Source organism: Phalacrocorax aristotelis, chromosome 2 (assembly GCF_949628215.1).
Source record: "Phalacrocorax aristotelis chromosome 2, bGulAri2.1, whole genome shotgun sequence".
NCBI lineage: Eukaryota > Metazoa > Chordata > Aves > Suliformes > Phalacrocoracidae > Phalacrocorax > Phalacrocorax aristotelis.
Window position 1 is genome coordinate 88,807,216 of NC_134277.1, and position 26,899 is coordinate 88,834,114.

Sequence of the window (26,899 nt, forward strand, 5' to 3'; positions counted from 1 at the left end):
AACTAGATATTTTACAAGGTTGAGACCTCCAAATGCCTCTCTTCTCAAACACCATAAGGCATATCAACCTGAAAAATGATGGAGAAGACCTGCAGGCAGATCCTTTGCTTTGTGAGCTGTGTGTGTGGAGCTCTGCAGAGGAATGTCAGTGTTAGATGATTTTATGTCTCACCTTCAGTTCTGCAGCTTGCTGGCTACCAAGCCGCTGTTTTAACATTGGTTTCTGGGCTTTTTGCTGACTCCCAAACATGTTGTAAATCCCTGCCTTCAGAGAGTGAAATGAAATTTGTCATGCAAAATATGACACCAGCCTGTCGTCCTGTAGGTCCCGTGATCTCAAAAATAGGGAACTGGAATTCAACAGAGCTCCTTGGAAGAGGGAGCACCTGTCTATGCAGTGCTCCTTGCTGGAATAGCGAGTCTAGAAGGAAAGATGGTATGAGTGAAACTCTGAGTTATTCTGAAGGCAGTTGAACAAAATGCTTCAGAGTAAATTAGCTTACTAAAAAGGAAGGAGAAAAACCACTGTTATGACACACAGGTGTACATGTACATTTTTACCTATACATGATGTATAATTCAGTATTACCTTATTTTAATAACTAGGGGGAAACGTCCTGATTTTACAATTCATAATAAATGAGTGTACAGAATGTTTCAGCAGAAACAAACATAAGCCCTACCACAGCTGTTCTTTGAGGAATGATATAAACTCCACATTAATTTACAAAAGCAGTCCCAGGGTTGCTGCTCTGCAGTTTCTCCTTACTGATGTGTTGCTTTGCCTATAACCAAAGAAGGCTGCAAAGCAATTGGCAAGATATCTGCTCAGCCCCGAGATACTATTGAAATGCTTTTAATAGTCACAGTCAAGCAGGAACTTCACTCTTGTTTTATTGTCCTTTATGTTCTGAAAATACATATATTTCTGGGGCTGTTTGTAAGAGGCTGAGATTACAGAGTGAAAAGATTAAAGCACAGCACTTAGGAAGAAAAGATGTACCAATTACCTTGAGAAGCAATTCTAAATAGCATTAGTGACCTAGCACTACTGCTCTGAAAGGTGTCTAAATAAAGATGGCATCTTTGTGCTCATTATGGGCCACTGCATTTGATAGCTTATAATATGTACTCAAGGTAAAATGCTAGAGCTGATGTAAATAGAGAATATTACTTTGATAGCATTATAGTTCTAATGGGTAATACAAGCTACAAGCAATGAATATAAGCCCTGTGTATTTTCAGCCATATTTGCTGGCATTAATAACAACACAGCTGAAGACATTTTGCTTTCCATCAGCTGTGCAGCAAAAGCTCTTCAAGTATGAAAGGAAAGGTGAACTTATTTTTACTCTGCAAGCTTAACAGAAATGCTTCTTAAGAACAAATCTTTGATCCCAGTGCAGCTTGCTGATAGCATCTTCTGGAGTTGGCTGGGGCATCACTTCAATGTGATCAGTGTGGATTTGGGTGAGCCTTTTTCTGGCTTCACAGCCTTTCCCATCAGCAACAACAAGGGAGAAAAGAGAGACGGGAAGATTTTGCAAATATGTCAGCTAAGGGGTAGGAGAAGGGACTTGGAAGCAAAACCTGTGGGACCTGGAGTGACTCAGAGGCAGCAGTGTATAACATGTAGGCCTGTCCTATCTGCTGGCATCCCACTTCCCAGCGCTGCCACTCTCGAAGACAGGCTGTCATGCCATACCATTGCTTGGCTCCTGCAAGTGCCTGGCAAACTCCCAGATTAAATTTGGTATAGTTGCTGGTATTTCATGGTGGGCTAGGCTTTTCAGAGGTGAGACCTTGCCCAGGTGTGGGAGGCGTCTAAAAGTAGTGGCTGGGAGAGCATCCATGGGGGAGACCTCAAGCTGAACATACATCTTTTCACTCCCTAAAACTGCCGCTGTATACTGAGAGTCACGTAGGCATTTTCGGTGGATTTGTTGAAGGATGGTTAGGCACACAAATGGAATTTGGAGAAGATATTAGCAAAAGATCATGGCAGCAGCTAGGTTGAACTAGCCTTGATATTTTGAGCAGGAAATGCTACAGCCTTCTTGGAAATGCACCCTGGAAATGTTGAAGTTGGGCCTGGAAAGAGCGGAAATGAGACCTCTTAAGGAAGGTGCCATTCAGAAAAGAAGTAAAAGCAGCTCATATAATTGTGCAGGACTACTTTGTTTACAGCACTTGGAATAAGCAAATCATGAGCTTATATTCTGTGGATGCAAAGACTGTGACAGGGAGAAACGCATGCATGCATGCCCTGCAGCTTTCACTGCCTGGCTCCATCATTTCTGTAAGCACAGATCCCATCTTCCTCACCCTTCTCTTCAGTTGTTGCAGAGCAGGTAGGCACACTGTCTTGCATGGTCTTCTGGTGACTCCTTTCTCAAACTCCCCTGTCCCACTTCCCTGAAACTTAACTCTCCTGGAGGGAGCTAGGCACATTCCTGGCTGTGCCTCGCTGCTGCTGACATCCCAGATGAGGGCCTCTCAGCAAGGGGAGAAACAGTAATGCCAAAAAGGTGCCTTTGGCTTGCTCAGAAATTTCCCCTGGAGTTGGCTGAGTTGGGAGAGTCTGGGCATGGCAGAGATTCGGACATTGGGGGGAAAAAAGCGAATAGTTGCTCAAAGAAAAGGCTTTTCAAGGCTGCCTTTGAGCACCAACAAAGCCTAAAAGAGCTTATGAAGTATCAGAAAATGTTCTTGAGTGTTCTTGACAGCCTTTCAGATTAGAGGTGAGTCTCCCTGTGTTGTTCTGCCCAGTCAGTTATACGGATGATGCAGTGGACAGCCCTTGGTCTTAGCCAGAGACCAGCACGGAAGACCAGAATATGATCTCTCTACCCTTCCTTCGTGAGGGTCTCTGAGATTTACACCCAAATGTTATTGATATAGGTGTTTGGAGGGCCACTGCCAAGGACACTTCTCAGGGGACTGCCCTACATGATCTGCAGGGCTCGGGCAGCTCGGAGAGCCCCAGCACATGGGGCGTTTCTGGGGACCGGTGGCATCCAGCCATCAGGCGCCAGTCTGTGAAGGCTGGTTGCTGGTGAGCAGCTGATGGGAGAGGGGAGAACAAGAGTGTTTAGTTCTGGATCCTGGGATATGTTTTGACTTTGTGCCAGACATAAAATGCATGAGGTTACACACCACATGTGACTCTGCTGGTGATGCTTATGAGTAACCCAATAAAAGCACACATTGAGTGCCTCAATGAGCAGTGTTTACAGTGATGCCTAGAGCAGGGTGTTTAGAATATGGACTCAGATTTTAAGGTATCTGGATTTCTCGCCCATTTCAGCGGAAGCTTTTGTTATCTTTCATGGAAATCAATCGCTTACCGAGAAAATGCATGTGGTTATTGTTACAATTTAATAGGGTTTGTCTGTGAAAACAGATGTAAAAAAGCCCTCAAATAGCTACATGCCCTGCCAGCATCCCAGCATTCACTGCCTAACTCAGTAGATATTTTCTCAAGCGAAAGACACCAGTTTAACTGAAATCAGCAGAAACACTTTGCAAGGAATTCTAGGAAAGGTATGAGCCGCTCCCAAAGTACTGTGACAAGGCTGGGGGTCAGCTGGCTGTGGGATCCCCAGGGCCTAGTTCACTGCTTTCTGTTTCATCCTTACTCGTAACTCTCACAGTGCCTAGGAAGCTTTTACACTCCCACCCAAACATCACCTGCCTCAGCTACGTTTCTGGACAAGCTCAAAGGAACTGAGACAATCCGATGCTTGAACACTGCACGGCCTGTTTAAAAAGCTATCTTGCCCAGACTAGAAGTAGTAAAATATCTGCTCTTCTCCTAAAGCATTTATCAGTGCATGCTCAGAGCATCTCGTACTCATTTCATAAGCTGTAGTATCAGGTAGCTGGTTGGGTTTGATAACTGTGATGTGACAGGCAGGCCTGCTCTGGCAGGCCACAAGCAAAGGAAGTGCTGCTTTCTTCTGCTCTTCCCTGCGCCTAGAAATCCAAAGGCTATTTTGGGTGTGTGCAAACCCACAATTGCCTAGAAGATTCGTGTCCACACATTAACGGGATTTTTAAATAATTCTGGTGGGAGATAGATTATCACGGTTAAATTAGAACCTGGCTTTGTTTGACTTGCTGCTGCTGGGTTGCTGCTGCTGCCTCGCCTTCCTCTCTTCTCCTGCCCTGGGTTCATTTAAATTCCTTCTAAGTGTCATTCCCTGATGTGTAGCCTTGGCTGGCATGAGGCTTTCAGAAGAGCCCAGCTAATGGGAAATGGCAACATAGGGATTTGATGACATTTAGACTGCACAGACCTGGCTTTCGCTCTCATAACTTCATAAATCTGTTAAATAGCCCACTGGAATCTCCAAAAGCTGGAGCTCTTCAGAAAAGTAGGGTGTGATGGTGGTATATGCTGCAAAACTTTTTTAGTCTTGCATTTTTAGGCAAAGCTTTCAGTGAACTTTTTGCTATACAGAAAATAATCATTTACCTAAGGAAAACACTTGGTGGGAAAAACAGGACAAAGACACTATCAGCTTCCTGTTACTCCAAGGGGAGTAGGTTTGTGTTTTGTTTTGTTTTGGTTTTTTTTTTTTTCTTTTTTTTCTCCATGGGTTTGGAAGGATGGTACCTTTACTAGTATATATCTGTACTATGGGGAATGCATGAGCACTCTCACACTTTTTTTTGTCTTCAGAAGCTGTACAGGTTCAGCCACCCTCCAGCCACAAGCAGCAGATGATCTACGTTCTGGATGTGTCCGGCCTCACTATCGTTTGACACCTGTAGCCTACCATCGGGACTGCCCCAGGCTCAACTCTGGCCCCTGCCACCCGAACTGCCTTTACCACCTGTAAAGAGCTTTACATGGTTTTCCAAAGCCAATAGATGACACGTGCTCTATTTGCTTGATTGACGTAGTTTTCATTATGTGGTTTTGGTTTTATGGGTTTTTCCACCCACCATTTTCCCTCATTATCGGATAACCAGGAGCTACCCTTATGAGTTAATTTGGGATTAAGGAAAATATCTCTGTTTAATTGATGAGGAAACTGAGGCACAGAGGAGACAAGCAAGTCTGGCTGGAACAAGCCCTGCACTCAATCCAGCATGTGTCAACAGAGGAACAGCTGCAGCTTTGATGCTTCTGGAAGTACCTGGATGGCTATGTTGGCTTTAATCTGTTTTCTTCCCTTAATGTTTTCTTCAGCCATATCCCCCGTGGTGGCTTCCTTTCTCTGACCCAACTTCATATTCTCTTTACCTTGGTCATATCCTAGCTGACTGGTGTACAACACTCAGCTCTTCACATCCACCTCATTTTGTTGCTTTTTCAATTTAACTAATTCTTGCCCTGAGGAAAAGCCTCTCAACCCCCTAAAAGAAGGGCAACCAATGTAGCATGTCCTGTGTCCTGGGATGATGGGTTTAGAAGGGAAAGAGCCAGAGCTTGCCTACCATGTTTGTAGATTTTGCCTCCCATGTTCATAGATTTTCTGTGGTTTTTTCTTTCTTGTACAGGCTGAGACCTTTTTTTTTAGTGACTAAAAATAGCTGCAGTTATGGATGTGCTCTACATCTGGCAACTGAAGCACATACCTGGAGATAAAGATGGAATAGAGGTCTCCAAGCAAGCCCCAAGCTTAGTGTCTGGGAGGTGGGCTGTTTGTCTGCAGCACACGATTAAATCCCATGGCTGGCTTCTGTACAAGCTGTGTTTTGTAGAAGGCGGCCTTCGGGAGACCTGCAGACAGGGAATTACTATAATCCAGCCTGGATGTCACAAAAGCATGGATTAATATTTCATCTTCTGCCTCCGACTGTTGTCAGGCTCACTTTGTTCCTGAGCTGGGGCTGTGAGCCTCAAAAGACAGCCTTGAATTAAAGATTAAGCTAGTGTTTTACTCGCTGGAAAGAAAGCAGTTCTCTGCGGAGGACCGTGATGATGCGGTTCTTATCCGGCGCTGCATGTAGGGTTTAAAGTTCCCCAAATCCAAATGACAAAGCAAAGCTGCAGCGTGGTGCTGGGGACTGTGCGAGGGGAGGGGTCTTTGGCAGTTGCAAGCCACGTTAATGAAAGTCAGACTGGCAATTAACCACAGGGGAGCAAGAGGCACTGAACGGTTCCAGGAGGTGCTATTGACTCTGCCGTGTATGAAAGCACTCATCAACAACCAACTCTAGAAGAGAAACAAGTACCTTACTGTCCTGTTGCAAAAATCAGAGCTGCAATGAAATGGGTCAGCAGAGAGCTCAGGGCAGTGCCTTCCCCTGGATCAAGGATACAGCCCTCTGCCATCCATTGAAAACAATTTAGTTAAGCTGCCACAACTGTCTAGGTGGAAACTCAGATTTCAGGGTGAATGATTTATACTGCTTTAATCTCAGGCTGGTTCTGATTGTTATTAATAATTATTACAGTATATTATATAATATAGAGTATTTAATCATATTTATTTATCTTTGATATTTATTACTATTAACATTTAATATAAAGAACAAATTAATATTTAATAACATACTGTATAATAATTATAACTAATAATTAAGAATATTAGCCAGATTAAAACCAACCCAAGAGAGTCTGTGCACATTTGTTCAGCTTAACTTTTCAGTTAAACCAGTTCAACTGTTTTTTTAACTTTTTATTTTGGTTTTAAATACAGATAAGACCTTGCCACGGTACCCGGCTATTTCTTCTCTGGACAGCTAACATGCAGTTTAAGTCCAGCACTTTATCCTTGACTTTCTCTGAGCACAATAGCTTAGTCAGGCATGGAAATCCTGACAGTTCAGGGTATTTAGGGTTCATAAATGGGCAAGATCTTGGGCAAGTGATTATGTGAGAACGTGCAGAACCAGTTTGAGCATACAACCAAAACTAGTGCCCATCAGTCACTGTGACGGAGATGACTGCTGTCACACAGCAAAGCCTCGTTCTTGTGGCTCGGCCATTCGGTAGCTGGCAGAGTTTCTTCTAGCAAAGAGCAGGTGCAGACTCTCCGGAGTGCTGGTGCAGAAAACCTTAAGTAAGCCTAAAATGGCACTTGCAGAAAGCTGCCTTGTAGTGGCTGGGAAACCACAGGCAAACACTGCTTGTTGGGCCCATGAACATAAAAGAAAAAAGCTAATATAGTTAATCATACAAAGAATAAACCCCACGTGAAAAAGTGATTGTGTAAAACATCCACAAAGTATTTTTTTAACTGAGCATGTTAGTTAAATTTGAGTTTGCTAAACAAATTTTTGAGAGCAAAACAAAGCAAAATTAGTTTAATATGACTGGTCTTTTAAGTTCTGTTGCTCACCAAGTGGATGTTGTTTTATTTCACTTCTAACAATACACTTCAGGAGGCCATGACTGCAGCTTTTAGAAAAGGATACGAGGTGGCCAAAGCCCACATATCCCTTCCACGGAAACTGGGTAAATCCTGGGTGACAACTATTTCACTGTACTTCCCTGGGAAAGCAGCCAAACTGATAAAACAGCAAGCCTGCTTTCAATACAACTACATTTGTATATTCTTTTGAAATGCTGTTGCACCTTGTTTTGGAACAGAACTTTTAGTGGGGTCATTACTTAATGGCATTGCTTAGTGCTTTGTGTCACATTAATGCTGGCACACAGTACAGCAGAGCATCCCTCCATTACTGGCTTCTGCAAGAGGCTGGCTTCAGTACGATGGCAGCATGAGGAAACCTTAGCTCCTACTGCCACACGTGGTTGGAAAGTAAATATTTTTTCACCTTTGTCAGTAGAAAGCTGCATAGAGAGACTCAGAAAGCACATTTGGTGGTTAACGCTGCCCTGAGCAGATTTTGGTTACTGTTGCACTGAGATTCAACAAGACTAAGGGCCAGGTCCTGCACTTGGGTCACAACAACCCCATGCAACGCTGCAGGCTTGGGAAGGAGTGGCTGGAGAGCTGCCTGGAGGAAAAGGGCCTGGGGGTGTTGGTTGACAGCCGGCTGAACATGAGCCAGCAGTGTGCCCAGGTGGCCAGGAAGGCCAACTAGATCCTGGCTTGTATCAGGAATAGTGTGGCCAGCAGGAGCAGGGAAGCGATCGTGCCCCTGTACTCGGCACTGGTGAGGCCCCACCTCGAGTACTGTGTTCAGTTTTGGGCCCCTCAGTACAAGAGGGACATTGAGGTGCTGGAGCGTGTCCAGAGAAGGGCAACGAAGCTGGTGAAGGGTCTGGAGAGCAGGTCTTATGAGAAGAGGTTGAGGGAACTGGGGCTGTTTAGTCTGGAGAAGAAGAGGCTGAGGGGAGACCTTATCGCTCTCTACAACTACCTGAAAGGAGGTTGTAGCGAGGCAGGGGTCAGACTCTTCTCCCTAGTAACAAGCGATAGGACGAGAGGAAATGGCCTCAAGCTGCGCCAGGAGAAGTTTAGGTTGGATATTAGAAAAAACTTCTTCACTGAAAGAGTTGTCAGGCATTGGAACAGGCTGCCCAGGGAGGTGGTTGAGTCTCCATCCCTGGAGGTATTTAAAAGAAGGGTAGACGTGGTGCTTGAGGATATGGTTTAGTGGTGGACTTGGCAGTGATAGGTTAGCAGTTGGACTCGATGATCTTAAGGGTCTTTTCCAACCTTCACAATTCTATGATTCTGTGATTCTATGAAAGTAAAAATACCATACCCGTACACACACACTCATAGAGATGTTCAAGCAGTTCCTGTGTCCCTTCCTTTATCCTCATTTACAAGAACTCACTGCTCCATCACTGCCTTGTGAGAAAGCACTGAATGCATCCAGGATGGCGCCTGCTAGCACCGATTTTGCACATCTGCCTCTTGAGGTTTTCTGTTTATTTTTTGTTTTGGAGGAAGGGCTTGTGCAAAGTAGCAAACTATTATTCATGTGGGAAGCTGCTAGGATGGGAAGGGGAAAAGGACCCACCTGAACCCATTTCCCCAACCTCTCTGTTTTCCCGAGAGTGGATTGAAACAGCAGCATTTGGCCGAGTAATTATCCACAAACCTCTGCACAGTTTTATAACCATAAAAGAATGGCATCGAACATTGTAAATTCAAATGTGCCAAGAGAAGTGCCAGATTTAAACCTGACTAGGCAAAATTAATATGCATAATAACTTTAATTACCCGATGAAGTATGATGTTTCACAGAATCCCCTGCCTCTTTCCACGCAAGCGCTCCATAGTGTTCAGTGAAAAGGCAGCTGGCCTGTTTTCTCTTTGTAGCCTCCATATTATACCCTGAATGATTTGTTCCTCTTACAGAACAATTGTTTAATGCTAGCTTTCTTAGAGACAGTCATCATTAGCATATTTGAGTGCTTCACATCATCACTGGCAGGTGAGAGGCCTTTTATATGTATACATTTTATATGTTTCTAAATGTATATAACATCTATAGATATTCATATATATGCAGCATCTGTTATGAGTGACACATATATATGACTATGTTACCAATAAGTAGTTTTATAGGTAGGTAAAATTTAATTTAATATCACGTATAATTAATATAACTTAATTATACAGGTATTTTATAGCTAGGGAATTGATTTGGAGCATCCCGTTTCCAGGTTTGTGATGTTCTTATTCTGCGTATTTAGCATTATAAAACCTGTCTCAGTCTAAGCATGGCTCTGGCTGACGTCATTTGTGCTTCTCAGTGGTCAGCAGCTCCACAGCCAAGGCAAAAAGGGTCCGGAGTTTATGAGATTTTCCTTAAATGCCATATTTAGCTGTACACAGCAATTCTCCAGGTAGAAGCAAGGCGAGCTGGCCCTTCTTATGTGCTGTGAGATGTTCTCCAGGGCTTCTTTGTAACAATGTGACAGCTTTTGTGATACCTTTGGAGGTATCTTTCTTACATTTTTTGCTTACTTGGATGACTCAAGAGCTTGGTCAGAAACACTTCAAACACTACATCTCTGAATATAGTTTCTCTGTCCTACTCCTTGGTGGACTTTCCAAACTGTCTTTCCCTGGAAATACCCTGCCATGGCCTTCTGCAAGCAGAGAAGGTGCTGGGACAGGAATGGTACCTGGGGATGATGAGCACTTTTTTTTCTTTTTTCCTTGTTTGGATTGGGCGAGATCCTAGAGAAAGCGTGTCCCCAGGATCATCAGCTAGACAATGTTTACAGCTCCTGGGGGGAGCCAGTCAAACTGAGCTGATCAGGACTATCCCTGTGTGAGTTAATTATGTAACTGAAGAGTTTTATTTCTGGGATTTATATCAGAGGAAGCCTTTGCCTCACAGCTCTGGTTTGTGTTTACCACCCTAGAAATGACCTCTTGGCCTCCCCATTAACACAGAGGTGCAATCTTGGACTCACTTAAGGACTATGTCCATAATGAAAACAGTTCCATGGCGTCTCCTGTTCTGAACGAGCTGATTTCAGGTTTTCGTTGTCTGACCTGTGTGTACCCTACAACCAGCCTGCCACTGCTCTGGCCAGGCTGCCTCTGGTCTCCAGCTCCTCCAGCCAGCATTATTTCTCCAAAGGGCGGGCCTGGGCACCTTGAACATATTTAGCACACACACACAAGGAAGGATCTAAGTGATGTTGCTTGTTATGGGCTCTTAGTTTGATTTTTGTACTCATCTTAACGCATAATGTGTTGGTAGGCTGGATGCTGTACAGCCTAGAAAGGGTCCCTGGTGGCCAGCCTGCTGGGTGACAGGTTTATTTGGCTTTCTTATTTTCAAGATGCTGTTGGAGGCATATTCCCCAGCTGCAGATCAAGTCTTTTACAGCTCTGTCCAAAGTCACTGCTGAGTAAAAATCTTCAAAAGAGAATACTAAGAACTGAGGAGGCTCAAATTGAATCACTTCCTTTTTAAAAAATATATTCCCTAGCAGATGGGAGCAAGCCTTTATGGCTGCTTTTGCCTCTTGTCTACACAACAGTCAGAAAAATTGGGGCCAAAAAGGCAATCTTGTTTTAAATCAGAGACACACCATAGACATGAACGTATTTTTCTTTCATCCTCACTGCCTCCACTACCTCTTGCCCCTCTTCCAGGGATTACCTCTGTCCACTGCTTAATAACATTAGTTTAGCAGTTTTCAGTGACTTGGAATTCAAAGATTTAGTTGTAAAATTTACCATACGGAGAGTCTGTCAAACTGTCAGTCCAGTTTTCACTTGCCTCGAGAAGACGGCAGGCTGGCTGCTCAGCTGCTCTCTCTGCTGAATGCGCTCTCTGGGTGAGTAATTATCGAAGTAATGAAGAAGGTCTTTGAATGAACCAAATGACCATATGGGTTTGTAATTCTACCCATGATGATTTAAAAGGAAGAAGAATGTGAGGATAATTCCTATTTCATCAATATCTTTCTGCCCTACTTTATGGCTGAAGTTGCTAAGCACCTCTGCTGCTAGTGCTCCTTTAATCTTTCCAAAGAGGACTCAAAGGAGCGGAGAGGGGACAGGCTGTAATTTTCCTGAGCATCTGCAAACTCCTTCCCTTGGGGTTCTGAAGAGACAGAATTACCTGTAAGAGGGTGTCACCTCTGCGTGTCACACAGCTAGATGTTTTCAGGAGCTGCCTACCCTGCGCCGGGGAGCTTTTCCTTGCTGCTTTGGCCACCGCCTGGCGCACTGGCTGAGCCACCTGGCACCTTGCTGGCTCTGAGCGAGACTGTCTCGTCCCTTCCCTTCCTTGCTCCCCTGCACTGCCTCGAGTGAGTTTGTTTAGCTCATTAAATTGGCAGAATACTAATCCAGCAAAATGCCAGTTTTGCTGCAGCCAAGCAAGAACACGTGGGCAGGAGACGGGGATGCGACTGCCCTTTCCAGCTTGTTCCCCATTTGCAGCCTCCTGATACCTAACCAAACTGTGGAGCACTAAGTTGTGAGGCACAGTGAGCAGACCTAGCAAAACCAGGCTGCATTGCATGAATTACAGAAAAAGAGGGAAGTCTTCAATTCAGACCATCTGCAAATTGGCATAGCCTGCATAGTGGGTCCTAATTTCAGTCACAGCTTTTGGAAGTTTCCTGCTGAAATGCAGATGCCTAGAAAAGAAATACCCTCAAAGAATACTGCATATCCATATGCCATTTTTTCTGTTCCAGGTCATTTTTTTACCAGCTGCTTTAATATGTCCCTTAGCAGGACAGCATGAGCATTCAGGACTAGCAAGAAAAAGGCATTCAGTGAAGATGCCCAGTGAGGTTTTTTGTCAAAGCTTAAGAAACAGTTTCATTGGCATAAAAAAACCCTGGATGAATAATACATAGTGACATGAGGAGCCAATTACATGTAATTCTGTGTTCCCATCTGAAAAACCTCCCATGGGGTTGGTGGTCTCTTCCTTGCGACACCCTTGCTCTCCAGAGACAAGAGCACAATATCATTTTAGAGAACACCGGGAAGCGCTTGGGATTTCACTTTCCACCATCATATTAAATCCCTGTTGCTTATTGCAGAAGGAAGTCAGCCCATCGGTCTGGGTGCTTCCCGGCGAGTGAGCATCAGATGATGAGCGGCTGCCCGTCACGCCAAAGCTCGCAGTGTACCAAGATGAGCAATGGTCATGAAGGCGAGCACAGCCCACGCTCCAGTTTCAGTCACAACGCTCAGGAACACCGTTCCCACTAACGTGCCAGACTGCAGCCTGGCATCAAAGGCAGGTAGAAAGCCTTCCTCCACCCTACAAATCAGTGTCCCCTTCTCTTCTGTGGGCGCATCCTCTTGCAGCAGTGCCTCTGCGTTTCCTCAGGGGCTCCAGCTGCCAGGAGGTGCTGCCAAGGGCTCCTGTGAGTTTCTCAGGGGGTAAATCATCCTGCTTGAGCAACCAGGAGTGATCTGAAGTACAGCCAGTATTACTTGGCACTTCATAGTTAGATGTCTCCTGGGGAAAAAGAAAAACAACAACACACAAAAAACCCAACCAAACAACAAAACACAAACCAAACCACTCTATTTATGCTGAAATCCAACAGAAATCAAATCCCCCTCAGTGGCAGCAGCTCAAGGGGGACGGATGGCTGGCGGAGAGCCAGGTGCGCGCCTCCTTCCCTGCCATGGTCCATTTGCCACAGGTTTCCAGAAGCATGTTTTGCAGAAGCTTTGCCCACTGCAGCCTTCAGACACTTCAGACAGACAATAAAAAAAGCAAGCGAGACGTGCAGCACTTTGGGTGAGGATGGTGATGAAGAGGAGGAGTAAGGCGGCCAGGGTGGGGGCAGTGAGGCAGCAGGGGAGGAAGGCAATGAGGAGACAGAGACGTGTGCCTGCACGTCCCAGCCTAGCATGTGCAAGGTTTTACATGCATGGGGCCACGCTGTCCATAAGGATGCCGGGGGACTGCCTGCCGGCAGCAGAGCAATGTGGCTGGGGACGTTGAAGCAACGGCTTGTCTCTCCACTGAGATGACCAGCCAAGGCCTGATGTCAGGACAAATGTAGTGGTTTTCTTTTACTTGTAGGGAAAAATTCACAAGGAGTGGAAGTTAACCCACAATAGCTCCTTCCAAGGAGACCAAACTGCTTTCAGATGGTGCTGACTAGTCCGTTGGTGAAAGGAGGTGGGCTTTTTTACCCACTGAAAAGCAAAACGCAGCGTCTCCAAACGGCTCTGAAGAATAAGGTTGCCAAATAAGTTTAACAGCTTATGCCTCTTTTAATGGAAATATCACATATTTACACACATATACACAGTAAAATACAAAGGGTTAGAAAACAGGCTTCATTTTTCAGCCCCTAATTCTAACGTACTGTTCATTAATCCCTGAGAGCACCTGTCAATTGTATGTCTCCTGCAAGTGCTACTGAGAGTGCAAATTCAAGTGCTCACCTGCAGCACAGGTTGCTTTTCAGATACTGAATCTGAATGCTAAATCTTTAGTACACTGGGCTGGCAGTAAACAAAAATTCATAGTTAAACCATTCAATCCACTGTACCACTTAAAAAAAAAATCCATCCTGATATCTTTGCCACAGACGACTAAAAGATTGTCTTACTCCTCTCCAAAGAAATGCATTCAGCTTATATTCTGGTCACACCAAATCCATTACAAAATTGGTGTGAATTGCACAGCACTGATGTACTTGCAGACTAAAATCCTCTGTATTAACAGGGCTGGGGAGGTTTATTAGCAGGTGCATATTCCTCCAGCTCTGACCTGGCAATGCATTCTAGCCAGCACAGCTACTCCAGCAAGAGGTACAAAGACCAGACTGCATGGAAAAAATTCTTGTTTCACATGTCTGCCGTAACCTCTGTCAAGCCCTGACCCCGCAGACGCTAGCTAGCAATACTAACCTGGGCACTAGTTTTCAATCAACTGAATTTATTTCTCCCATGACATGCACAGTTTCATTACAAGTTCAGTGAGACCGTGGCCAGCCTTTGTGCTGTGGGAGTAAATGATGGAAAAGTTTTCCCCTCTTTAACTGAAGGGAGAAGCTGGTGACAGCAGCCGCTGTGGTCTCTCTGGGCTCCAGCAGAGCCACACCATCAGGAGGACACACCTCAGCACATTTCATTTCAAATGGGAGCAAAGCCTGAGCAAAACACATAGCCTGAGCATGTGCTGTACTTGCTGTTCACATTCGTCCTGTACCTTCATGAATGTGATCTTTCTTCAGCAAGCATCAGGTTTACAGCCCTGCTGAAAACATACAGCAAATACAGAATTTGCCAGGGTTTGGCATGCCGCTCAGACTGGCTGCTGGTAAAACCAAATGACACCTTAACACGGACTACAAGAACCTGCATTAACCTGTGGGAACTGCCACTCTGAGATGCACTCATGTACTAGGGAAGGCTTTCTCCCAGTGTTGAGACAGAGGTACTGCCCTCTCCGGGCACCCAGAGGCATGCTACCAAAGCTCACGATGACATCTGGCCAGGGTTTCCAAACATCAGTGGCTGAGCTGCCTGACACTGCATCTCTGTCTGGATGTTCATAGCATATGGCTGGACTTACTTGATGCCTGGGGAAATTGCTTGAACTTCTGGAAGCTGCGTAATTTTCCTGTCCTGGCTATAATATGGAAAGGCTCACAATAAAACTGGTAGGTTTTTTTAACAGGAACTTAAAATTTCAACCTGAAAAAAAGCCCACCTGTGGCTCAACATCTCCCTTATTTCACAGTTAAACCCAGTGACAAAAAATCCCTGAGACTAAAGAGGAGACAACAGATAGTGGATACAGGGAAACTTAATGGGGGAGGCAAATCTTAGGTGACGGTGGCATTCAAAAATTAGCTCAGCTTCTCTGTTGCTCTAAAGAAATCAGTCCCTGCCCCTGATTTATACTTGCAGAGGATGTGAATACCTCAACAACAAAAATATTTCATATGCAGCCCTTTTTATATTCAACAAACAACAGCATTAAGAACTGCATCCATACAGACCGTACAGAGCCGTACAGTTTAATACCTATCCTGTCTTAACTTTGATTACTGGAATTAAAATAAAGTGCTTAGTATATTCAAAACAATTGTAGACCTGGATTTTCACTGCCCACCAACACTGCGGTACATTTTAAACTTTTCATTATTACTATAAAACCTTGCAATATGTCTACCTAAGCAAGGAGAGGGAGGAATGCCTAGTGTCAAAAGGACAACTCCTTAATTTTGTCCGTTACAAAATGAACAAACACAAAATATGATCCTCTCACACACATGTTGTTATTCAAGCTGTTTCTCAGTCATTCACCTGGAACTGGAAAAAAAGAAAACCGCAAATGGACTACACCACTTAAAACTTCCTATCAACAGCAAACAGGTAAACTCAGTAAGTCTTCCACCTCAAAACAGCTTCACGTTCCACCATCAGACACACTGTGGCATAGGCATTGCTCTGTTTCTGCACCTTAAAGGCCATTATTCAGTATTCCAGCTCTGTGAGCAGTGGGCATGCACAAAGGCATGCAGCCTGTTATCCTGGTCAGATAACACGACTAATGGCTCTAAAACCTTCTAAGCAACTGCCTTTAGATCAAGTCCTGGATCTGGCAGGAGACACCTGCCTCTGCTTTTGAGCCTCTGCTGCTCTTTTCTTCTCCTGTTCCTCTGCCTTCTTCCGCTCCTCTTTTAGCTCCTTGTATCTCCACTTGGGAATCTGCAAATAGGGGTCATCCTTTGCACTGCTTCTCCTTCTCGCCTTGTCTGGCTGGAAGGTGGGTGGAGGAGCCTTGCTGATACGGACTTTGGGGATGACAAATCCTGGCCTGACGCTGCTCCGTCTAAGTAGGTGCAGCGGCAAGAGGCTTGTTTTCCTAGTGGCTATGGTGTTCACCTGAGAGACTGCAAGGCTGATGGGCTGCAGGCTGGCTCGCCGGTCCTTCTTCCTGGGGATCAGCGTGACTTTGGAGTTCTGAAATAGCTTCTCGTAGCTGCTAAAGTGGTCTTTGTCCTGAGATCGGATCTCCTCGGCTCTCTGCTTCCTAAGGATTTCTTGCACGGCCAGCCTGCGCTTCCCCACAGAAGGCGGGCTGCCTGGGCACACAGTCCGGCATGACAGAGCAATGAAAGGACTGCTCAAGCTTGTTGTCACCTTCACCATGTGATCAAGGACCCCATCTTCTTCTGGGCCATAGAAAGACCGGAATGTGACAGCTGCCCTCATGCACTCAGAAATCCTCTGCAAACAGCTTTTTGGCTCTGCAGCCTTGGCAAGAAGTTCCTTCATCTTTGGCCATTCTGGTTTATATTGATCACAAAACTGTTCCGGGCATGGCCTGTCCATCAGCTTTTGCATGATGAAGGCAGCTTCTGACCTTCCTGTGTAACAAGCCCATTCCCATGAAGTCAGTCCACGGCTTGGGTCAGTCGCATGAACATTTGCCCCTTGAAAAAAAGAACAGTTAGTGTTAATTACTGAAACTGCCCTCACTTCTGTTGCTATGAACAGAGTCGAATCAGGCAGATCCCTGCAAGAAAAAGTCACACATGACATGCTACAATATTTGTGTCAAAATGAACATGCAATAAGGAAAGATCATGGTTCCTGACTTTCTGAAATCTTGATTTGTTTAAAAAAAGTAAAAAAAAAAAAAAGATTTAAGGCTGTATATAGGAAATTCTCTTAAAACAATGCAAAGAATGACATAATGAGTTTTAACTGCATTGAATGTTTCCTGCCATTTAAAAATCCATTCAGTCAGGCTTGTAAGAAAAGAGTGATGACTATGGAAAGAAATAATTCTGCACACAAAAATCCTTCCCACACAGAATAATGGACTTAGCACTGATCGCTGCCACTCAGAAGAGAGATATCAGACTAATGATCACAAGTTCCACAAAAATATCAACTCAGTGCTCACTATGGGCCAAAATAATGAAAATTATACATGGAATTTCTAGGAAAGCATTAAAAAAACAGAGAAAAAAATAGAGGAAAAACCAGGCAAAACCCAGAGAAAACACCAGGTGTACAATTCAGGTGCTCTTATCTCTGAAACGACACCATAGAATTAAGGAAAATTGAGAGGATGGTGACAAGGGTGATGAAATACAAGGAAAGTTTCCATACATGTCAGAGACCAGATAACGGGTGAGATGGACCTTCGGTCTGAGTCCAGAACAGCTGTTCTCATCTAGCTTAGATTGCCACCCCTGACAAAATGAAGTACTTGTTAGCAAAAACATGCTATCACCCCCAAGTGGACCAGCCGTAAGAGGCACCTGGGACACATGCTAGACAGCAGGGCCTTAGGCATGTGAAGTACAGTTTTAGGTCCCTGAAGAAAATGATGTCTAGTTGATATTACCTTTCAGCCTGTCCTCCCCCATTCTCAAATTATGATCTTTATCCACCCAATTCTGATGTTTGTCCCTATCACCATTCTTTCTTCCCATATTTTTCTCCATCCTTTTTCAGCTCTGCCTCCCTTTTGATCTCTCCACGTTCCTATAAGCCCCCTCACATGGGCTTCTGCCCTTGTTCTTCACTCTTTTGCTTTCAAATGGGGTTACCTCTTCTCCAGGGCAGCTGGCTGCCTGAAGAGAGGATACCAGAGTAACAGGAGGAGCAAGCATCCTAGTCTGCTCTGCTGTAGCCTTCACACCTTCTGTGGTGCTGCAGCCAATACTGCCACGTTCTCTGGCAACCAGAAAATTGCAGGGAAGTCCTCTTAGTCCTGGTATTAGGGTGGAGCGTGGGCATTTGTCAACGAGGATGTCATGTGCCCAGTTCTGCTCACACAGAAGAGCTCTGTAAAGGGCAGAGGAAGCTCAATACAGACAGCACCCTTCGGAAGAGTGGCTGCAGAACCATGAGCAGCAACAAGTCTTTTTGGAAGCTGGAGTCAGCTTCCAAGACTCTGTCGCAAAGGACCAACACGTTACAGCCAATGACTGCTAAAGGGCACAGATGATCTGTCCAAAAACTAGCTTGCCGTTGCCAATCAGAAAGAATCTCAGACACATGATGAGGACTTGACAGCAGCACCATGTTCTCTGCGTCGCACCCAAGCGATCCTGGACATATCACCTGGGCACACGTATCTTGGTGTTTTTAGAATATAGGTGTATCTGTCTGCATGAACGACATCAACAGGAGAATGAGCATGAGCGAATAGTCTCTGGTTTTAGGCGCTCATGTTCTTGAGCTGCAAATCCTTTGTTTTATATTCTGCCTTTAAACTTTGACTGATCTCAGACAGAGCTTTGCACGCTCTAGAATGTCGACTTTGTTCAGCAGATCTGCAGCACGTTCCCTGGGACAGGCACGGGCACTTTGCCCAGGTGCCTTCAACATAACTGAGCTCTTTAACATTCAGGTGCAGTTTACATGTATCACTGGCCCTGTAGATAATTTCCAGGTTTCCTGATAGAGTTTCAAACTGGGATATGAACAGGCTATAACATTTGACTTCTTGAAGGGCTTCTCTATCAGCTCAAGCACCATTTTCAAACAGCCAACACAAAACTGACGTACACAGATCTTGCCACAAAAGACAAGACATTCTGTCCCATTGCTTTGGAAGCAATGTCCAGAGACCGAGACCTGAGGAAAGGCCAGAAAAACATCATACTAAAACATCATACTAAAACATCATACTAAATTATTATTATTTTCAGGGTGGATTATCTTGGCGACAGCATTTTAAACTAGCATAACGGGGACTAGGCATAAGGAATGGTAACCAGGAACCAGTTTCCAACGGCTCCAGTACAACCTTCCCAACAAAGGATGTTTTGTCATTACAGAAAAACAGAGGAAAAAGAAGAGCATTGGGAAAGCTCAGCTTTAAGTCTATTAAGTACCAGTTGTTTCATAAGTCTCTGAAAAAAAATTCCTAAAATGACGATGCTAGATACACAGCCCAAGAGTGAATGTGGATGGAGACAACCTAAGCAAAAGAGCTGATCTCAGTTTAAGTGTAGTTTCAGTGAATTTTGCAGAAATGATCACTCAGAGAGAAAGCACAGGGACACAGCAGGGGGTTAAGCACGGGGCAGAGACCGGAAGGCAGAGAGAAGGCAAAGAAGAGGAAGATTTAATCAAATCAGAGTTCATTAACTGTGGACTGAAGAAAGGATCGTGAGATCTCAGAGGCAGCTGGGTTTGAAGAAGTTCATGACTGCAGAAGCTCCAGACAAACCAATGAGGGGAGGAACAAAGATGTACAAAGGCATGTCCTCCTGCTCCACTAGACTTTTTCAACCCAAACTTCCTACCCCTGAAGCTCTTCCATCTCAAGCCAGCCTCTTGTCCTGCCCCCTTCTTAACACTTGCCTGTGTATTTGGTCCTTCCCTCTAGAGCTGACCGGGAACAAGGCATATTACATGGAGGCTGCTTCTTTGTTGTACAGGTAACAGGCACAGATTTACTAAAAGAAGTGTTGTTAAAGGAATTGTCTCCAAATATAAATTTTAATGAATAGTATGCTCTGCTTGTAAACCAGGAAGAGGTATAGACAGCTGCTTACCATTATCTTCAAGAAAAAGACATGCCAGCTCTGATAGGGTGCAGCTGTGGGGCCTTGGATCAGACTTGTGCAAAAAGAGCTGTGTGAGAAAGCGTGCACTGGGGTCTCGCTGCCTTTGCTTGGGGGCTGCATTGCAGCTCAGACGCTCAGCTCTGGTCCTTGCCTGAGCTATGCCGGTACCTGACCACGTGCCTCGCTGATATGGACCCTGACCCACAGACTTAACTTCTTGTTTTGACCTCAGACCTGCCTTGTCCCTGCGGACTTGCCTTGCCACCATGGACTTGCCTGGCAATGACTGCAGTACTGGCTGATCCTGGGTATTGTCACCAGCCCTGCTCCATTTCTTCATGAAGCACCTTTGTTGATGAGGCTAGTCCCTCTGTGTGCCTTGCCTCGGCTCCCCTCCCTTTGAGGAGAAGCCCACTCCTGCTGCCCCCTGACAGGTGCGTTCCCAGGTGTTTCGGAAACTTTATCTCAGAAAACAATACTACAGAGTATTGAAATCCAGATCCTTCAACAGAAATCGATGCTGACTTTGTATCTGGTAACACAAAATCTCTTCTAAGGTGAAATTTACTACAGTGGTATTGATTTTCTGTACAAATCAGGAGATGTTTCTGAACAAACTTGTCATTCAGCAGAATGCCTCATCTGGAAGAGATGTGAATAGTCATGTCCCTTCTTTAAGGTGATAGCAGTCTTACTGAACTAATAGTCATTTCAGTAGCCTACAAGTTTTCTTGTAGGAAAACTGCATTTGCCACGTGCCTTGATTTTCCTACGAAAGTTGCCCTGAAGATAATTTTCAGCACACCTATTTTGAATACTTGTGCCCTTTTGGGATATCAATATCCTATTTGATTAAGAAGGTTTAATGTCCCTTGAGATGCAAAACTGACATCCTGAGTTTAAAGACAGGGAGTGAAAGAGCTCAGGCATCTGATACTGACCTGTTTTATACGCAGTATTTAAAGCCCAGTCTCCAGGATCCAGAGCCACTCCGATAACTTCACTAAAGCAGCACTGAGTTTACGCTGGAGATTACAGCAGGGCTTGACACGTGAATTACAACCGGCGTTTCTGTGCTCCTGCTCGGGCTGGCTCGCTTGCTGAATGCTGGCAGCAGCGCGGTCCTGGCAGCGCAGCAGCCTGTGACAAACTGCCGATGAGCGACTGGGTTCCCCCCATACTCGTTGTGCACTCATGAATACCAAATTCACATGTTCCAAAGACTCACTTTGAAAGAGCAAACATTATGGCCAAGTGTCTCAGAGTGCCTTAATCTTGTAGTGATTGACCTTGGCCACCCTCCACGAACTCAAATTTCGGAAAGAGCAGTCACTTTGACAATCCAGCTCCAGCCATCTGTCACACATTGCTGTTACCTCATCCCCATCTGACTGTGTTAAATCCATGCTTAGGCAGCTAGGAAGGCGAGTTATTGTCCTTTACTCACCTCCTGCACTGCCATAAGTTGGTTCCAGTCAACAGAAGTCTTGCCCAAGTCACTGAACAGATACTGGGTTTAAAAACCTCCTGGCTATATTCTGAAGACGCATAACCTGCTTTGTAGCTATGCAAGTAGACCCACAGCTGGTTATGGGTGTTTTTCCCCCTATATTTCCGTACATTCTTATGTTTTAACATAGAATTTTGCTGGTTTATTTGTGAAATTTATTTTTTCACCAAATCTTTTAATAACAATTTATTTCACCTTCTTCTGCAACCTAGCACTTTATTGTCAGCAGCCACTCAGTATCCTTTAAGTCCCAAACTACTTCTAAATCCATTCCGAATGAGCAGCTCCCTCCCTCCGTTTCACCAGGCTGTACAGTGCTAGAAAATAATCAAATATTAAAACAGTGCAGGCAATTTACCACACCTTTGTGGCCCCTATTTTGAGCTGCAAATGTGAGGACCTGCAAAATACTCACCAAAACATGTATATAAACTGCAATTTAGAAACATTGAGTATATTAACCCTACGTCGCTTTAGCCAATGGATGATCTTCATTATCCTCACTATCTCTGATGCACAAACAGGCTGATATAGAATTTTCTGTAGGTAAACTTGATATGGAGGCTAACAAAGCCATTTTCTGGCTGGCTAAAGGTTTGTTCTCCCCAGTATTATGCTTTTTTATGAATCATGAAAATGAGAAGGTGGTTGTTCAGATGCCAGAGGCGGAAACCACATAGTGAACTTTGATATCAATACTTTTTGTATAAGAAGTAGAATAACAAGGACTGAGTTATCTATAAAGATGGAAAGGTTGTGAAATAGCTTCTAGTGTCCAAAACAGAAAGAACAAGCTTCCGTCAGATCTCCAGTGATAATAATAGAAAGCCATTGTACTGCAACGTCAATATGAGAAGTCGTAAGGTCCTGGGATTGAAGTTTCATTTTAAGTGATAATTTACAACAGGCACTGAGAAATTCTGAACTAGCATCTGCACAACGTATGTGTTAGTTCAGAAAGTGCATCCATGTCTAGAAGTACTCTAGCTCTGACAGTCATTTTATAATTTTTTTTTCATAAAATTTAACTCCAAAGTGAATGACCCAATTCCAAAGCCTTGATTCCAGGACAAGAGGCTACAGAACCTTGCAGAAAATAACATGCTGGTTACCACATCATCCAAATATTTTCTGTGTCATATCAACATCTAGAAAAAGGATATTATGAAAATGAATGAAAGTAATATCATTACTCTTGATAAATGCCTGCAACTTAAAATATTCTGATTATGAGGGGTTAGACTGCTGTGACAGCAAAATGACTGAAATAAACTACTTATTCAAGATTTCTCTCAATGAAACGGACCTGTAGGATTCTTGGTCTAGACAGTAACAATATCCACATGCAATCTGTTGTCATTTCCATAATATTTTATTTGTGTCAAATATCTGCAACTGTAATACAAGAATATATACTAATATATATTAGTTATTTAATTACTAGCTAATAATTTATATACCAATTACTTAATATAATAAAAACATAAAACATTGTGGCAAAAGGTGCTGTATGCTGGGACTGCTCCTGTAGAGGTTGTTGCCCCAGTGCCTCTCATCCTTCTGAGTTTCCTCTCTAGGAACCCTTCACCTCGCAATGTGTAAGGCTGGAAATTCAACAGCAGTCAGGAGCCAATGGCAAGAAACTTATTTCCTCTCCTCAGATGTGAAGAGAGGCAGGTGGGCAGAGATGGACCTGCTCAATCCCTGTGCCATGACTCTCTTCCTGCAGCAGATACAGACCTGCTGGTGCCCTGTTGCCCATAAACTTGGAGATGCAACTCAGATCTGTGGAGGGGTTAGAAAGAGAGGTTATTCCCTACGTTGCCAAATTTCCTACCAATGTCCTCCGTGGGATATGAACCCTACACCCAATTCTGGCAGGAGCCAGAGCCCCCAAACCTCTCCACTCCCTGTCCCAGGACATGACATGGTTGGAGAGAGAGGTCGAGGTGTGGCTATGGTCCCACCACCATCACGCACCCTTGCACCGTCATACCCACAGAGCTAGCAGCAAGGGACCTGTGTGCCTTTCCTAGCTGTGTCATGAACTTCATCAACTCTTTGTCTACAAATCATGATGATCACACTCCCCCAATTCTCCTGGAGACAACGAATCTCACACTGAGAGGTCTTGGAGAGATCCTGGGCGAGTTTCCACCAGCAAACTGAGCACTCCTGCACTGGCAGCACGTGGCTTCACCGCCTTATCTATGACTTATTTAAAAGCTGCACCCGTTTCCAGGGAAGGGTGCACCACACCTCTCAGACTAAACACCCCAAGAGCCAATTTTCTTCTTGGTTGTTTGCGTGTGAGTGTCTAATATTTACAAGTAGATGAAGAAGCATCGAAGCACTTTGCATACCTGCCAACATCAAGGCTTTCACACATTCAGTTCGACCCTGCATCGCAGATTTCATCAGTGCTGTGAATCCAAACACGTTCCTCTTCTCAATATCAAGCCCAGGAAAATAGTTCAATAAATAGTTTGTAATGGTTATGTGCCCTTTAAAGAAATGAAAAAGCAGAGAAAAGATGTCACAGAGTTAAGATGCTCTCTCAAGGTTAAACCAAAAATTACTCCTGCAGATTTGATACCTGGAAAAAATGCAGATAACTAATAAGAAGATCTCTTTTCTTCATATCCTCTTCCACTCATTGCAGTCATTAGCCTTAGGGTTAAGTGGCTCTGACCTGTGACCAGAGTGTTGGGCTAGGAGCCTGGAAACCTGGGTTCCCACCTTCTCTCAAGTTGCTCTCCTCTCTGAAAAGTCAATTTAAGGTAAGGGGATAATTGAAAACCAGAGATGGTCACTCTGAGGTTGCAAGGGGCCTCAGTTTCTTGACTCAGTTGAGTAGCACTGCAAAGGGAATTCCTACAGCTTATGGGAGGAGGACCCATCACCTGGGGGAAATGAATGCAAAGGTTCAGCTTTTTCAGTCCCCCAGTAAATGTGAGCCTTACTATAATGGTGCTTCATTAAAAAGTGACTACATGTGGTAGTTTCAGGCTGTGCCAGGCCTGATACGAGACAAAGAAATGTTTTGCAGAGAATCCCACATATTTATTTTTCCATCTGACAGTCTGAAGCCACTTGTCTACTCTCCAGCAACAAGAAAATGGGGCTGATGTTCAGTTTTGTTAGTAAGATAAATGACTTGAGTTCTGCTTCTAAAAGCAACTGTTGTTGCCATTCATGTGCCTTGTGTGCCAGCAGAACTGGTGTCAGCAAGGGTGAACCAAGTAGTTGAAGACATCTCTGGCTAAATGGTTGGAAGACCAATTAAAACATCAAGTCTTTATAATTGGACTATCAGAACAAGACAAGTATCTAGTGCCATTATGACTCATTCAAAACAGTTTTCCCTTCACTTGTCATTCATTTTATGATGCTTTGATGCTTTATAAAATAATGCAGTCTGTCAGGCAGCTGCAACAATTACAATTTAATTACTAGGAGCTGTAAAAATACTCTCTCATCTCACTCTGCAGTCCAGCTGAATACTCTGTGATGCATGTCATTCAAATTCATCTAGAAATGTTACTGAAGCAGATTATAATTCATACAGGAGAATTTTTAACATCTATAGTGTCACATCTGGTGCAGATTTCGTCAGCATTTGCTTTGTACCAACACAGTCCTGCATTCGCTTGGAAAAGCAAGTTAAGAAAATCTTTACCAATTAATTTGTTTTCTGGTGTTACTCTTCATTTCCTAGAATTTGCTGGACTCTGCTACCTTGCTGCATAACTGGAAACTCTCCTGAAATCTGAGCAGGAGCAGAGATAGCGCAGATCAGCTTAGCAATGCCAGAGAAAACCGAATAAGGAGCTCCCTGAACCTTGCACAGTCTGATGCAAATGAAATATGAAGATACGGCAAAGCGCAAGAAACTGAATAAAGCAAAAGTGAACTGGGTTCAAGGCAGGATCAAGTGACCCTGTCCTTCTTACACAGTACAGAGGCCTCAGCTTCACTGACTTTATGGCATAAGATCAAATCCTAACAGGATACTGGTTACTAGAGGGAGACTCTTTGGCCCCAAATTGTTTTGCAGGACATGCTCTGTTTCACCGAAGTAGAGCGTGTGTCTTCATGAAGGTTTTGGAATAGCTGAAATACTGCTTTTTGACCATAAAAAACAGAGACAGGAACTGAAACAAGGAGAAATAATCAGATGGAAGACTTTTGAGCATTTATTACATTGCCAAAAGTACAGCTGATGTAAGAGACTTTTGAAATCTAGGATGATCCTAAGAGTCAATCCTGAAAGACCTTGTTCAGCCAAAACTCTTCAGGGGACTACAGATGGCCTCAAATGAGATATTAAAAAACCCCCAGCAATAAAATAACAAAGAAAATGAATTGGTTTGTGATTCTCAGAAGTTTTGTGTCTCAGGGATTCCTGCAAACCACTTCAGTTTTAATCTGCAGGAGCTTCTGTCCTTTGAGGTTTGCATCAAATTTCAAGTTCAAACAGATACCAAATTCAAAGCAAAACTCAGAGCTGCCAAGTTTTTGTTCAAACCCTGTCATATGCTTTTGATTTAAGGCCATAAAGTTTGCTTCAGTTCTCTTCTGTCTGGGTGAACTAAAAGTGTCTATATAAATCGTAAACCAGGTGAGTTTTCCATGATCTAAAGTCTGCTATGAAAGCCGTACACAGCTTTAAAATAAATTAGCCTGGCCTCAGCCAGTTTGGTCATACTGAATTTGTATCAGGCTCTTGCTGTTTGTAAGCCAGATCTATCTTCTACTAGAACTGGCATGCGAAGGGTACATTTCTTCGCCTTGTGAGCCATATTTACAGATCAGCACAGATGTCTGTAGCAGCTTAATTCACTTAATTGCTGCCACAGAGGAAATGCATATAATGATGACAATATTACCTAATAATCTATGTAATGCAGGCAGAATGATAAGCTGCACAGTAAGGAAGATGCTCTGTCATATAACATCACAATCTCAAATTCTACCTGCAAAAAGCCTGTGTTTGGTCTATGGGTGGTAAATGCTTTCTGACGGATGGGTGGAACCTAAGACACCCAGAACGTCTTATCCTCTGGATGCTTTAGGTAGCTGTGTTCTCATGTCTCCCTTTAATAAGCAGAAACTGGGATAACCTGTCACTTTGTGTTCCCAGCTCTACAGCCTTGTCCCAAACTGGTCCCTGTAACATAAAACATCTATACTTTGAGAGCAAATACGACTCTTTCTAAACACCAGTGAATGCCAGTTACCATACGCTGCCAGTGATGCAGCTATGTCCCCAGCAGCAGCAGGGAGGGCAGAACTCAGAAAAAGATTTTAATGCCATTTCCCTCCCTTTTCCCTTTTTTTTGAAACCACTCTCCTTCCTTCCTTTCTTTCACTTGTTATTTCAAACTCTTGTTTGCATCAATCTCACTTTTTTTTTTTTTTTGCATTGTCTTTGTACTGATGCTTAATGATTTTGCTTCTGCTTTAACAGCATCACCACCCATTTCTGGGCACCACCTGCTGCAGGCTGCAACAAA

At 44.0% G+C, this 26,899-nt stretch overlaps 1 protein-coding gene across 1 annotated transcript in view; it reads right to left on the reverse strand.

Annotated features, from left to right (window-relative positions):
- Nucleotides 1–13,593: 13,593 nt before the first annotated feature.
- ANKRD33B (ankyrin repeat domain 33B) overlaps nt 13,594–26,899 on the reverse strand; it is a 43,112-nt gene continuing 29,806 nt past the window's right edge. Inside the window, exons 3-4 of the mRNA XM_075084275.1 lie at nt 23,747–23,887; nt 13,594–16,774 (exon numbers count right to left, since the gene is read on the reverse strand). Of these exons, the coding sequence (XP_074940376.1) occupies nt 15,924–16,774; nt 23,747–23,887 (992 nt within the window). The 3' untranslated portion in view covers nt 13,594–15,923. The remainder of the gene's footprint in view (nt 16,775–23,746; nt 23,888–26,899) is intronic.